Source organism: Ahaetulla prasina, chromosome 1, assembly GCF_028640845.1.
Source record: "Ahaetulla prasina isolate Xishuangbanna chromosome 1, ASM2864084v1, whole genome shotgun sequence".
Taxonomy (NCBI): Eukaryota; Metazoa; Chordata; class Lepidosauria; order Squamata; family Colubridae; genus Ahaetulla; species Ahaetulla prasina.
Window position 1 is genome coordinate 248,770,753 of NC_080539.1, and position 14,825 is coordinate 248,785,577.

The 14,825-nt window shown below is 42.8% G+C and overlaps 1 protein-coding gene across 1 annotated transcript; it reads right to left on the minus strand.

Moving 5' to 3' along the window:
• Positions 1-6,139: 6,139 nt before the first annotated feature.
• On the minus strand, positions 6,140-13,928 carry INHBB (inhibin subunit beta B). Its single transcript, XM_058165429.1, has 2 exons — positions 12,339-13,928; positions 6,140-8,517 (listed from the first exon to the last, which is right to left on the minus strand). The coding sequence occupies exons 1-2, from the start codon at positions 12,748-12,750 to the stop codon at positions 7,742-7,744; spliced, it is 1,188 nt and encodes a 395-aa protein (XP_058021412.1). The 5' UTR covers positions 12,751-13,928; the 3' UTR covers positions 6,140-7,741.
• Positions 13,929-14,825: the final 897 nt, after the last annotated feature.

Genomic DNA, 14,825 nt, shown 5'->3' on the forward strand with positions numbered 1-14,825 from the left:
TTCAGTTCCTAAGATGTTGGATAGTAAAATATGAATAAATCAGCTACCAACCCCCCCCCAAAAAAAAGATTCAAGCTCTCATAATCCAAATAGCAACTCAAATAAAAATGACCATCCAACAATTACAAAAATCTTATAAATCAGTGGTCACCAACTAGTGGTCCGTGGACCACTGATGGTCCGCGAGAAAAGTTTGGTGATCCACAGAAAAATTATTTGCATTTTTTATATTGCACTAAGTTAGGGGGTCCTCAAACTACAGCCCCTGGGACAGATATGTGCAATGAACATTTGTATTGCTGCAGAGTCTCCCCCTTTGGGGTCTTCTTGTGTGGGTCGGAGGGGGGCAGAAATTCCAACTTGGGGTCTGCTTCAGCCTCCTGGTGTGGGGCTTTGGGCGAAGCTGGAGGGAAGTGCAGCTGGTGGTGAAGAGCTGAACAGCCTTGTTCCATTCGGACAGCATCATGGCCTGGAAATGGCCAACTGAGCCTCCATGCGTCTGTACCTGGCCTTGTACTCCCACAGGTCTTCCCTCTGCTTGGAAAGCCTATTTCCTAGTCCTCCATGAGGTGCTTCTGCTGAGCCTCCTTGGTCAGATCCAATTTGAACTGAGCTGTTTTGCCAACTCTTTCCCGTGGTGGCTGTTTAACTCCAACAACTGCTTCCCATTGGGGCCCTAAGTCGCCTTGGCGGGCAGGTGAGGAGTGGCTGGGAGGGGAGGGGCGAGTAGAGGCTGGCAAGGCGCCCCTTGACTTGAGTGACATCAATTTGGCCACACCCACCCAGTCACAGGACTACCTAGCCACGCTCACCCAGCCGGTCATTAGGCAGATCATATCAGTGGTCCGCGGGATTTAAAATTATGAATTTAATGGTCTCTAAGGTCTGAAAGGTTGGGGACCCCTGTTATAAACAATACCAACATGCAAATTGTACCAGAAGGGAGTGGGCTTCAGATGGCTGATGCCAGAGGGATTGATGATTTTCCGGGAGGGCATTACGAAAAAAATCAGTACAATTGCGGAGGCTACGGCCTATGTGGAGGAACACAAAGCCTTCCTGGAATCAGATGACCCAGGAATTGAAGAAGGGGAGGTTATAGATCATGGGGCTGAAGCGGCGGCCGCTGTTGCGGTCCTGGAGTTGGGTCAGGCTGAACCCAGAGTTCTGAGATCCAAAACTAGGAAGTGATAAAGATATTTGGGATTGTGTTGGTTTTCCTTATTCTCTTTTGTACGATATTCTGTTTATTCTTGACTCTTCTTTATTACGTATTTAAAATTTGCAAACTTAGCTACTTCGTGTCACCTGCTTGCCTTATGGCTGTTGTATGTGTTAAAAAATTTGAGTAAAATTCTTATTTTAGATAAGAAAAATGAAAATTTACCATACCTGATATGTATTTGTATAAACCTTTTTTGACTAATAAAAACTTTTTGAATAAAAAAAAAAAACAATACCAACATTACTAAAATCAAACACCCCTCTGATCAAAACAGCTAGAACCTTTGTGGTTCTATTGAAAATCAATACTCAAAACTTCAGGCATAATTCCTGAAACAATCCCTCAAAATATTAGGGCTATCATGGAGGGCTTTTGGGGGGTTTCTGTCCTCCTCACTTTTCCTTTAGGAAAAAAAAATATGCATTCCCACTCTGCATACTTTGACCAAAGGCAGAACTCCTTAGGAAATGATAGTCTTTAGGTATCCTGGATCAAAACTATGTGGGCCTTATAAACTAAACTAGTGGAATAATTAGTGTAGTGACCAGATGTATTTTATTACATTACAATAACGGGTTCATCCACTCACTGCCTGGCTGCCATATATTGTATTACCTGCAATGTCAACTTTCAAAAGGAGTCCCTTTTCAAAGCAGTCATCGAGTGAACCATAGAATCATTGGGCCAGAAGGGACCTTGGAGATCTTCTAGTCTGATCCCTGCCCAAGCCAGCAATCCTTATACCATTCTGGGCAAAGCGATGTCCAAACTTTTCTTGGAAATCTCCAGCACCAATAACTCTGGGAAACAAATTGTTCCATTGATTAATTGCTCTCACTATTAGGAAATTTCTCCTTCGTTCCAGGTTGGATCTCTCTCTTCCACCCATTACTTCTTGTCTTGCCCTCAAGTGCTTGGGAGAATAAGTCAATTCCTTCATAGTTGTGACAGCCCCTCAAATATTGGCAGACAGCTATCATGTCTCCCCAATCCTTCTCTTTGTTAGACTAAACATACCTAATTCCCTTAACCATTCATTGTACAGTTTAGCCTTCAGACCTCTTATCATCTTTGTTGCTCTTCTCTGCACTCTTTCTCGGGTCTCATAATTTAATTTGATTCTCTTTATTATATTCTTGTTTTTCCTCTGTATGCAAGGTAACATTTGTATGCAAGAAGGGGGTCTTCTTTTCTATCAGGTTATTGAATGTAGTTTCCTGAAAGCAAGAGTTAGAGTCTTTCCTGTCTTCTAGCCATCCTTTGGATTTTTGCAGCCCTCAATTACAAATTTCCATATATTGTATGCAACCTCAGGGACTTTTAGCAGTGGTTGTATGAAAATTGTGCTTTCTTGTTGGGTAATATTTTTTGGTAAAGTAACAGTCTTGTTTATAATGATACAGCAAAGCCAGATCATTTTTCAACTTAAATTTTGATGTCTCGTGAGCTGATTACCATTACAAAAAAAAATCACAATAACTTAAAGCAGCATCATTGGAATAATAATGCATTATTATGAGAGCATTAAGGTTGTGAACATGTGTGACTTGATGTCTATTTTTAAACAGTTTTTAAAATGAGAGACAGCTCTAGATCTCCTCTCCGTACTTAAAGAATTAGTTGGAGAATAGAAAGAAAAAGGAATTTTGATTGAGAAAGTTTGACCTTCTTTCCATTATAGTATGAATTTGTGAATGAGTGGATCTTCCTTGGACTACAATATTTCTTTGTTTTCTAAACTGATATCTGAGACAAAATGGCATCTACAGCTACTTCCCAGTATCTGGCAGGACATATTACATCCTCACCAGCTACTTCAAACTATCCAAGATGGTTTTATTTTCCAGAATTATTCTCTGGCAATTTCTTTCTATTCTAAAATTTGGTCTGTTCCTATTTTTGCTCGTTATAGGCCGTTTCTGTCCTAAAATGTTAATATAAATTAATATTGTCACACGATGATAACGATGATGGTTGTAAACAAGCATGGAAGCACATATGAATGTTTTAATATGAAATAGTTACAGTTTACTGCTTTAAAAAGTGCCTTACAATGTCTTGTCCATGTAGGTTGGGGATTCTGGAAGTTGAAGTTCAGTATATCTGGAATGCACCATTGTGGGAAATACTGAACTTTCCCACTGTCAAAAACCTTCCCAGCATTTAAATCACTGCAGAGATTAAATGAATGCAGCCTAAGCCAGGAGCTGAAGACACTTCAACCATGCATTATTTGGTAGAGTATGGGGGCTTTGCAAAGTAATCCTTGCTTTGACAATAGGGATTTTAAAAACACAAATCTGTTTTCCTCTTTAAATAATGGAGGGAAGACACAAGGCTTGGCTATCAGGCTGTTTAGGCCAGGGTATCAGAAGATACGTACACTGGGTTTGGCAAACTATCTGAAGATTAATGAGCTCAAATTTTGGAGGAAAAAAATACTACATTGGGAATGAGGGTGTTAGTAGTTCAGACAGCAGTGACCATATTTTAAAATTTTTAAAAATAGAGAGAGAGGCCTAATTCAAAAATGATTTCAATGGCTGATTCAATTGATGAAAATACTTTTTTCTGCCACTAATGCCATTTTTTAAATAAAAACATTTACTTTGAAGGTTCTGATTTGGGTAGTTCTCTTTTAGTGAGAACATTTAGGACCAGCAATTCAGTTGTTAAGTGAAACAGTTACTAAGTGAAACTCTGATTGTGCTTATGATGTTATTTTAGCTTTCCCTTTGCTTTACAGACCTGAAAAGACGAAAAATATGAGGATTTGTTGCAAAGTTACTTTTTCATCAGCAAGTAATTGTTAATGGTCATTAAGCAGTTACTAAATGAGGACTATGTCCTCATTTCTTGTAAGGGAAATCTTTCTAGTATTCAGATGAAATTGGTATATTTTTCATTAACACATTTTTCCAATGCTGGAGTCGCAATCTGAATCGGAGGATTATTATTTGAGGTGTACAAGTAGCTTTTGATATTTACATTTTAGCTCAGGGTTAGAAAGGGGCCTATATGCCTACTTTCAAATTCTATCTTAAAGGAGTTCTGATTTGACCTAAGAAAGTTGTCAGAAATTCCTAAGCAGGAATATCACTAACAGCAAATAAATTTTCTTGTAAGTCCACTATTAGCAATTTTGCTTTGAACTGTGAAATTATATGGGAAACATCTGAAGCCTCATACAATATTCTACATAGGCTGAACTTAGTAACTGTGAGGTAACAGGCACTCCATCAAGTACAGGGCATGTGGTCCATGCATCCCCAACCTACTACCTTCCAGGATCACAGCTCTTAGATTTCCAAAGCTCTTTCTTCATTAATGGTTTCCATGAGTGCTCAAATCACCTGCCAACCTGCGTGTTCCTCTTCTTCAATGCATCTTGGCTTTCCGTGGTTCTCCAGCCAAGATTTTAAGCTGTCACATCCATCTTTCCTATTCTTAAAAATAGGTAATTTTTTCCTGCTTTTATCAAAAGGATCCTAGGACAACAATATGGTGTGAGGTGCAGGGGGAAGCATTTGTGTTCTACCACTCCTTTTCTGGAAGGCAGGGTGACAAGAAGACCTGTTACAGGTTGTGACCAAAGTGGAATTGAGCTTCTGGAAAAGTCATATCTCATTCCCTGGTCATCATTATTTAGACACTGACCAATATTATTCAACCTGTGAAGCAAGATGTTTGATTACCAAGGTATCCTGAAACACAGAATGGAGACTATCACCCAGACATCCCATGTTTTTTCTACTAACGTGGTGGAAGCAAAATGGTGCATTAAGTCAGGAATGAAGAAAGGGTTGAAGGAGGGTGACAACTTGAAAAATGCTGCCCTTAAATTCCACACAAACCCACCCCCTTTCCTTGCTAAAACCCTGCAGCAAGTGCATATGGGTTCTGTAGCAGAAAGTCACTATGGGAAGCATTTTCTGAATTAAAAATGGCCACCACGACCCACGAAGGGTATTTCATCCCAATCATCTTCGGTTTGTAATTTAAAAAAAAAAAATAAAAAAAAATTTAAGCCTTGTTTTCCACAAGGGGTATTAAGAATATTGTGAAATGATGGCTGAGGAAGAGCAAAAGCATGCTTGTTTTCAGTTAATCTTGGGATTTGCAAGGCCCTAGGCCATGTTCCCCTGAATTGTTTGCTCAAAACATTAGCCCTGTGGAATTTAATGGAGTTTGCACCTGCGCTAAGTTCCCTGGCCCTTATCCGACCAACGGTTCCGCATTCATGCTTCCATTCAACAGTGCATAAGCGTGTTCAGCAATCAGGCCTTGATCCCCCAAGCTAAAGATACTTTTTAACAAAGCTTTTTCCAACAGTTCAGCATAACTGCAAGAAGCTGCTGCAGTTCTCAAACTTTTTTTTTTCTCTTTTGTTTTATTTACTTAAACTGTACACAAATGCAAAATACCCGGACAGCAAATGTAAGTGAATGTTGTTTGGTATTTAAATTACTATGGAACAGAACCTACAAGGAACTTTATTAAATAAACAACAATTTAGGGTTTTCATCTTCTTCTTCTTCCTCTTCTTCTTCTTCTTCTTCCTCCTTTTTCTTCTTCTGATGCACATCTTAGAATGTCTCAAACATAGGAGGGCATAGAAAAGACAATGTAATCTATTTTTTACCCTGAAAAGAAATTGACAGGCCTTTGTGTTCAGTATCGTTGTGTGACTGTAGATACCGGGGCCTTAAAAATTATAATTAAAATCATTGGCCTCTTTGGTTCCAAACTTTTCAGGTAGTATATTTTCATTGTATCCAGTATTTTTTGCTGGTATAAAAATAACCTTTCCCCTGCCCCACCCCCACCCCCAAGGATAGTTTCTCCCGACTAAGTCATGCAACTACATCAGTGCAAACATGAAAACCAATCACTCGCTTTTAAAAAAAGAAGCAAAAGATTTAATTTCAAGTATAAAAAAAATATAAAAAGTACCGTCTCATTTCAGTCCAGTTTCATCTAGTTTCGGTTGACACTTTTAAATTGCATAGCTCATGCGGCACTTGTTTTTAAATCTAGAGAACAGTGAGCAAAAGGAAGTGCGCCATCAAGTACCAACCAGTCAAGGCATTGAAATCTGCAAGTGCTATAGGAACGTGCATTCAAGCAGGTTGCGAGTGCTGTAGTGTAGCATGGATTTCTGAGCTCTGCAGCCACCCTTGATGTGGAAGTGTTTGGAAACCAAACTAAATGTAATAACCTCTACTTGTGCATTCTCTCTCTCTCTCTTTCCCCTCCTCAGGATGTACTAAACAGTCTCACCATTTCAAACACTGTGCACTACTCCTTTCCCCATATATATCCACTATGTGATTGAGATTTCTCTTATGGCTCATAAATTTACTTGTGCTAACACTGGCTTCTCTTTCCTCTCTTCTGTTCTCTCCAGCTATTCCCATTGTCATCTTACTGTTACTCCGAGCGAGCGTGGAACTTCAACTCCAGGTTTTGATGTTGTAAATCTTTTTGTGAGTGTAGTATGGAGTCCAGACCATGAGCAAAACTAGAACAGGAAGGGCCAAATCCCCCCCCCCTTTGTTTGACAACATAACAGGGATAATTGTCCACGTGGGTGGCATATCCAATAAAGTATAAAATCATGCTGATCTATCATTCAGAAGAATTCAGCTACCATTTCTGATATTAATCACATGGCACTGTTTCTCCCTCTCTCCCTCTCTCTCTCTCTCTCTCTCTTGCACAGACAAACATGCATACATACATACATATAGTTAAGAGAGAGACTGGTTTCATTAGTGTGTTCTCTCCTGGAAGTGCTATATGCATATCTTACACTTCCCATCAGGAAGAAGGACTTATTTTGCAAAGAGCAGGTAACCTGCTGCTTCAATTTAGACCTTAGAAATGATGGTAGTTGGTTGCTTGTTTGGTCACTTAAATGCTTGTCTATTGAGCATATAGGATTCTTTTCTTGGTTTTTTTTTTAAAAAAAAACCATTTCATTTCATAGGGCTGGCTGAGAGGGGAAAAAAATCTGCCGGTCTCTATGCATATATCACCAGCAGACATTTAACTCCTTTACATAATGCCTTCCTCCAAACTGGATCACACGTGTGTGCGTTCATGTTGTTGTGTGTATGTGTATAAATGAGTATGTGTATATATGTGTGTATGTACGTGTGTATATGCATACACACACACACACACACACTTGTGTCTTTGGGTATATAGGTAGGATTAAGTAACTTGAAAGCATTAGTTTATATGTGGTAGCATACTTTTTAGTGTCCAGGATGCATTGACTGCCACTGTCCTGACAACAGAGTGCAATTGATATATATTTATATGTATTTTCAGTGCTATTGCTGCCTTTGCCACTGTTGCCTCTGCAGTAGGGTTTAAACATCCATGCCCAGAAGGAAGAGAAAGAGCAGTAGCATGTCCAAATCCATTCAGTAGGGGAATCTTCTCACTCCTCCCCCCCCCACCCCTCACCTTCCCTGCCCCCCCTGCTCCTTTCTAGCATCCTTCTCCAGGTCAGGCACAGCCACATTCTTCCACAATCATATTGGGAACATCCCTCTTCACGATGTTGTATTCATCATCAAAGTACAGCATGGATATTGTGCTAAGTTTGGTTGGAATGCAGCAGGAGTTCACGGTGCCTGGGTTCAGCCCTCGCATGCGGTACTGATTCACGACTGCTGTGTGAAAAGAGGAAGCTGAGCCCGGGACTCCAGCCAAATAGGCTGGGCAGCTCCCTTCACAGTAATTCCCATAGTAACCCGCTGGTGCTATGATCCAGTCAGTCCATCCGATGATCTTAAAGTCAATGTAAAACTCTTGCCTGCAGCATAAATTGGTCCGGCCATCGCATTCCAGACCTCTTTTCCGAATCCTGTGCTTGTTGTCAGCCAATCGGGCTTGCACCACTAAAAAAGGCCGGTGGGATTCATCCCCAGAATCCACATAAATTGGCAGCACTGAATACTCTTCACAGCCTTCACACTGAATGTCCAAACTCAATCTTCTCTCTCCTTTCTCAAACAGAGCTTGGATTGCTTCTGTCATAGGAAATGTGTGCCAACCACTTCTTTTGAGATCAACTTTCTTTTCAACCACATTCCACTTGTTGCTGGTGTCCGAGTCTTGGAAATACACTTTGACTCTTACTTTTCGCCGGCTGCCTTTCTCCAAGACATAGGGAAGCAGCTTCAAGTAAAGCCACAAACTGGCTTGAACCACAAACAGATTCTGATTGCCTTCGTTAGAAATGAAGAAATAGAGGCGCATTCTAGAAGACGACAGGTCATCTGGAATATAACGGAAGGGGGGAGAAAAACATTAATTTTTTTTTTAATGTTTCGTGTTTGTGTTAGGTTTTCTCAAGGAAAAGAAAATGAAAATGAACCGTGGATCAAAATAAATGCATAATGTTAGTAAGTGCCACAAATCATATACATAAATGGCTAAACTGAAAAGAGAGTGGGGGGAATCAGCTACAGATTGCAAAGTTGTTCAGTGGTTGAATCAGTACTAGAAAGCCATTATAAAATAAGTTCCCAGAGAGAAACTAATAAGGGTATATAAGGAGAGGGGGTGGGGGAGCCAGATCCTTAGAAATCAGTGTATAAGCAATTAAGTTCAGATAGATGGAAAGTCATGAAAGGAACTCAGAGCACCTGGATAAGTGCTAATTAGGTTTTTTTAAAAGTGTTGGCCTGGCACAGGCACCCCTCCTGTATAATCTTCCAGAAAGCACAAATTGTTAACAATCAGGGAACTTTTTTCTTTTTTCAGAGAAAGGATTTGGTTACAATTTAGATGCACTGTAAACTCACCCAGTAGCTCTATAATTCTTGGGAAATACGAGGACTTGCTGGATTTGTCCACTTGACCAAAGCAAATTCTTACTGGGATTGTAAAAGTGCCTGATTTTAATTGTTCCAGATTGCAAATAGAAACATGTTCTTTTGTATAATAATATTCAGGACATAAAAGTGTCAGAGAAAACCTTCTAGCACAACTATCTCCTTGACATTTTAGCTTTCAGAGGGCTGGGGTGAGGCAAGTTATTATTCAGTAATATGAGCCTTACCCACCAGTAGCTCAAAGGGTACTATCCAGGCAAAGGTTTATTATCTTAGTAATAACTGAAATGACAGGACAGTTGCATTTGTCAGAATTGTGCCCAAAGATATACCTTGCCCTGACACCTTAAATTCTCTTTTGCGCCATTCTTAAAGGTGCAGGATGCCTGTCTTATTTATTTACTTGGCATCTTGGCAACAAATTCTCTTGTACTCCTTGCAGCTGTTTCATTTAACTAAAGGATGAACTTTAGACATTAATCATTTATAAGTCCCACACAATTTTTCTGGATATTAAGCAAGTTTTCATGGCAGCCAATGGGTGACAGATCTGCACTTAGTCATACTTAGAGTGGCTCTTGAAATCAATCTGAGTTAACTTAGTCAAGACTAATTCAAGTCCCACTGATGTCAGTGGAATTAACTCTGTATCCAACATAATGCCATTGCTGTTTTCTTTTCTTTGAGATTAAAGCAGGAAAGCAGATGCCATGAGCAACTGGTTGCTGCCTTCTGGTTCATATTTATAATATGAACACTAAATGGAACAAGCTGGCACCGAATCTCTTACCCAAACACCTCTGACCTAGAAATTACTATCCTGGGCACATTTATGTGAAACTCAGCAGGTCTACCTTTGAGCAAATATGCACAGGATCACACAGCTCCAGAGTTTATTCAATATTCTTCATTCTGCTTCAATTCATTCCAATCCAATTCCATATTGTTCAGTATGTTGAAAAGGAAAACCCTAGTGCTGGCATTATCAAGCCGAATTGCAAATCTTTATACTTTAGACCTAGCTCTTGCAATGCCACAGGATAATGCTTTATTAGTAGTAGTATGGGATGCATATATTTTCTTAGTCTAGGAACATGATGAAGAAAATATCATACAGTATGTTGAATGTGTATTTATCATAAAGCTGTAGTCCCAGCACATCCAAATGGCACCAAACCTTTAAAGGTAACAATAACATGTCATGATAAACAGGTAAAAAAATTCTAATTCTACTAGAGGAAGAAAACTAAATTTTAATAGTTTAGTCCTTCTCGTATTTTACTCACCCAGGTAATGAATGCACTCACTTATCCTTCCATCTCTTCCTGCCCTGTATGTATTATAATGGTTTTCAAACTTTTTACCTTAAAACAACTCTTTTTACAATGCCTTTTGAGGAACCCCTGAACTTTTGGTATGAATACAACACTGCTGCAATTAATTTAGAAGCACATCTCATATTCACACTCAGCTCATACATAGGACACTGTTAGTGCTTACTGAATGTGACTTGGAACACACTTAATATTTGTGTATATTTTTCTGGAAAGGAAAGCTCGTTTGTCATCTTTTCATTGACAAGTACCTTAACAACTTCTAAGGAATAGCATGCTTGACAATGGTATTTACACTGGTGGTTTCGCTAGTTGGCAACTGTAGAACACAGAAATGTTAATATAAAGTATCAGAGAAAGGTGGGGTGGACAGACAGATATGGTTTATGAAGAACAGTAAGAAAAGCTTACTTGGATATGCAAGAAGCTAACTTCAGCAAATTAGAGCAGCTAAACTGGAGATGTGGGATAGACATGGTGCCGTTAAAATAGAAGGAGCAAGAGAAGCATAGAAAAGCATAGAAGTAGGCGCAAAAGGTGGACATCACACCAGAGAAAGAAACCCAAGATGAGCTGATATTGTTCTGACTGGAGAAATGAGAGGAGGAAATGGATTAAATGCTATCACAAATGCAATTCTTATGGGTGAGTGTAATACTAATAGGTGAGGTTACAGGATAATAATGTTTACTCATTCATAACTTTATACTCTGATTTATCAAATACACAAGTGGATGTGTATGGAATAGGAAGTAGAAAGTCTCGCAGAATAAAGGATGCATACAAAAACTATATGGATGAGATCACCAAAGATTTATGGGGTATGTATGTGAGAACAGAAGTCAGAGGTGGATGGATACCCAGAAGACCCTGTCTGAGGCCGAAGAAGAAGAGAGAGCAGAAAAAACTCAAGTGCTAGGCAGGAGGGGGGTTATAAAGATAGAAAGGTTACTGAGCAAAATAAGTCAATAAAATGGAGCAAGTTCATTTTATTAGTTGATAGCAGGCACAAAAGGAGATGAATCTATGGCCAGTGAGGTGGGTAGGGCAGGGGAACAAGGGTTTGAAGGATGAGAATGGATTCAGGACAGATATTCTATGCCACACAAGATTTTAAAAAAAAAACACCCAATCAAACCAGGACATGGAACATTCAGTGGTATATAGAAAGGAACCAACGCATAGCAGAAGAAATTGTGATTGGGTTCTGCATGGTAAAGATTTATTCTATGCCATGAGGACAGCACCGGTTTCTGAGAGTAGCACGGATAAACCTATAGCCTGTGGGAGGAAAATATGACAAAGTGATCTGATCAGCAGAGCCCCGAGGATGGGTGGTAAATAGATGGGATTTTTACAGTAGCCATGCTAACAAAAGGTTAAGGTATACATCCATTAGCCCCCTACATACCCATTTAAATGGAGCAAGTACTGCAAATAAACAGAGAATCAAACTTGATCAACGGGACAGAAACCAAGGATGAAGAGGGGAATGGAGGGGTGCGGGACACATCGGTGCAGAGGGTAAATCAGAGCGGAGCAGGAGTTACAAAGGTGTGACAGGAATCTAGCCTACACCGTGAAGAAATAAAGACGGGTGTGGCAGAGGTCAGAAACGGGGAAGCAAGGGAGCGCAAAGCAAAAGGATGGGGTTGCATGGATGGGCCGAGCCAGGACGGCACCGGTGTGGGGGAAATGCACAGGATGGGCAGTGGAACGGAAGACGGGGACCCCGCAAGGGAGAAGCAGCAGCAGAAAGCAGGCGGAGGAAAGCCCGGCGGCCCCCAGAGGGAAGCGATGGGATTGCAGGATTGCCGTGGGGCGAGACGGGATGCTCGGACCGACGTTCCGTGGCTGGGACGACGGATGCTCGGGGCCAAGAGGGCGAAGCGGAAAGGTGGACGGGGGTCGCACGGGAGGGCCACCCACCTGTCTCGGCGAAGCTGATGATCTCGGAGACCTGCTGGTGAGCCGCGGGCCCCCCATTCGCTTGCCCGTCCAGGTTGGGGATCTCGACGCGCCCGTCCTCGCGCAACTTGCCGGCGTGCAGCTTGCGCAGCGCCGTGACCAGAGCCGCCTTGGGCACGGCGTGGGTGATGTTGGGCCGGTCGCGCATCTGGAGCCGGTTCAGAATGTGCCTCTTGATGGCCTCCAGGAAATCGCCGTCCACTTCGCCGGGCTCTTCGGGTGGTCGGCGGAAACCGCAGGAGGTGCAAGTGTCCAGGGGTGCTGCCCCGGGAGGCGTCGGCGAAGCTCCGGCGCTCAGCATCAGGCAGCACGCTTCCGCCAGCAGAAGCAGAAGCGAGGCGGCCAGGGGCCCCTTCCGATCCGCCCCGTCCATGCCGATCACCGGGTAGTTCCGCTCGGAGGTTGAGATGTGATCCGGGGAGCCGGCCGAATCGGACGCGCGGTGCTCAGGGCGCTCGGTAGAGCCACGGACCAGTCCCACGAGACGAGTGCCAAGCGGGGCGAAGGCGCGATCTGTGCAAGAACGGCGTCCGAATCGGCGAAGGCACAGAAGGGCCAGTCGAAGGAGCTCCGGCGGAGAGGTTGCGAGGCGGAGAAGAAGAAGAATCGATCGGGAAAGCCGCTTTCCCCCAGGGCAGTCGGAGTCCCCTGCGGCCTCACTCGGTCACTTGCCAGTGGGTAGTTCCAAAGCAGCCAACTCCTCTGTCATGATGTCAGTGGTTTGCCTTCAGGCAGGCAGCGTCCAGCCAAAAGTAAGCAGGAGGTGGAGAGAGCGCTCTTTTTTAGCCAAGAGTCATCGGGGGGCCAAAGGGGAGGAGGAAGACGGGGTGGCGTGGAGGATTCACGAGGCAGATTTGAGAGTCAATCCAATTTATAGCGACGGGCTGGGGACACTCCAATCAACGATGCCTTCCTATCTTTCGCCACACGAGGAGGCGGTCGGCTGTGGGGGAAGCTCGCCAAATCCAATCCACCAAGCCGGTCCCTCGATAAGCTCTGCAGCTGTCCTCTTTTTGCGCGGTGGGCGCGCTCTCCGTTCTGCGCCTTGGGTCGCTCCTCTCTGACAAAGCCGGTTACCCTGAAAGCAGAGAAGTGGAGGCAAGTAGGGAGAGAAGATCTTGAAAATATCCGGTCAGTTGCAAAATAATAATAATAATAATTCTTTTCTTTAGCAGCTGCTCCTTTCTCCCGGACGGATTTCTCTTCTGGATCAAATCGGGGCTACAGTTCAGCCGATGGGTCCCTTTCCTGGGAGTCCCGCGAATAATTCAGCTCTCCAAGTTAAAAAAAAAACGCGGCTGGAAACAAACGATATCAAAGGAAGCCGCGGGAGGAAGAAGGGAAAAGCTCCCGAAGTAACTTGAAGAAATCTAGCCAGTGGGTTCTGCCTGAAGCTGCTCTCGCTCACTCGACGCTCTCCTTCGCCTCGAGCGATCCCGTCCCGCTTAGTATTTGGCACCGGGACTTCTGAGTAAGTGCAGTCTGCGAGCGCTGCCTCCCTCTGCCAGTTGATCTTTGCTTGTGCCTCGTATTTTAATTTCTCTCTCTCTCTCTCTCTCCCTAGCTTGCTCGCTTCCGCTCCTGAACCTGACGTTCCGCCCCCGCTCTCCAAGCAAAAGGTCTCGGTTGGAAAAGCTCTTCTCTACACCCCCACTCCGTTTCTTCTTTCCCCCTCCCCTTCCTTCCTTCACCTGCCAAATCGCAACGTTGAGCCACTTTTCTTTCGAAAACGTTTGTACGGATTGCACAGCAAGTTCCCGATGCGGAAATAATATCTGCTCATTTCTTGAACGAACTCTATCCCTAATTTCCTCCCTGACACGCGCGCCCGCGCGCGCTCGCACACGTAAGTGTAGCAAAAGTTGGCGTTTGAAGGGTATCCCTCGCCGGTCTAGGAGCAATAAAGTTAGTTGCAATACATTAACTGCCAAGCTGCCAGCCTGTTGGGAGGACAGTTGCAGATGAGAGTTTGTGCAAGGGACGGCCTTAAGACAAAGTGCCTATAGAGATTCTCAATCATCCAGGCCATGGCTGTCCCAAAAGTGCTTTTCAAAAGGCAATTGGGCTTTCTTGGAGTTTTTTCTCTTTCTTTCTTGAAAACGTTTTGCTTCTAATCCAAGAAGCTTCTTCAGACAGAACTGAAGAAGCTTCTTGGATGAGGAGCAAAACCTTTTTAAGGGGGGGGGGAGACCAAAATTCCATTTGCCTTTTGAAAAGCACCTTTGGGTTAGATTAAAGTGCACAACTTTCTCCTCCAGGTCTTACCTACCATGTGGAGATAACAGCAGTAGAAAATGCTGGGTTGTTGTGGGAAATAAATAAACCACCCAAAGTGTGACTCCTGCATCACTTGGAGTAACAAGATAGAGAACAACTATATCCCCAGTATGTTCCACAAGCATAACATTCTTTGTTCAAGAGAAACTGCATACTAAAAGAAATTTGAAC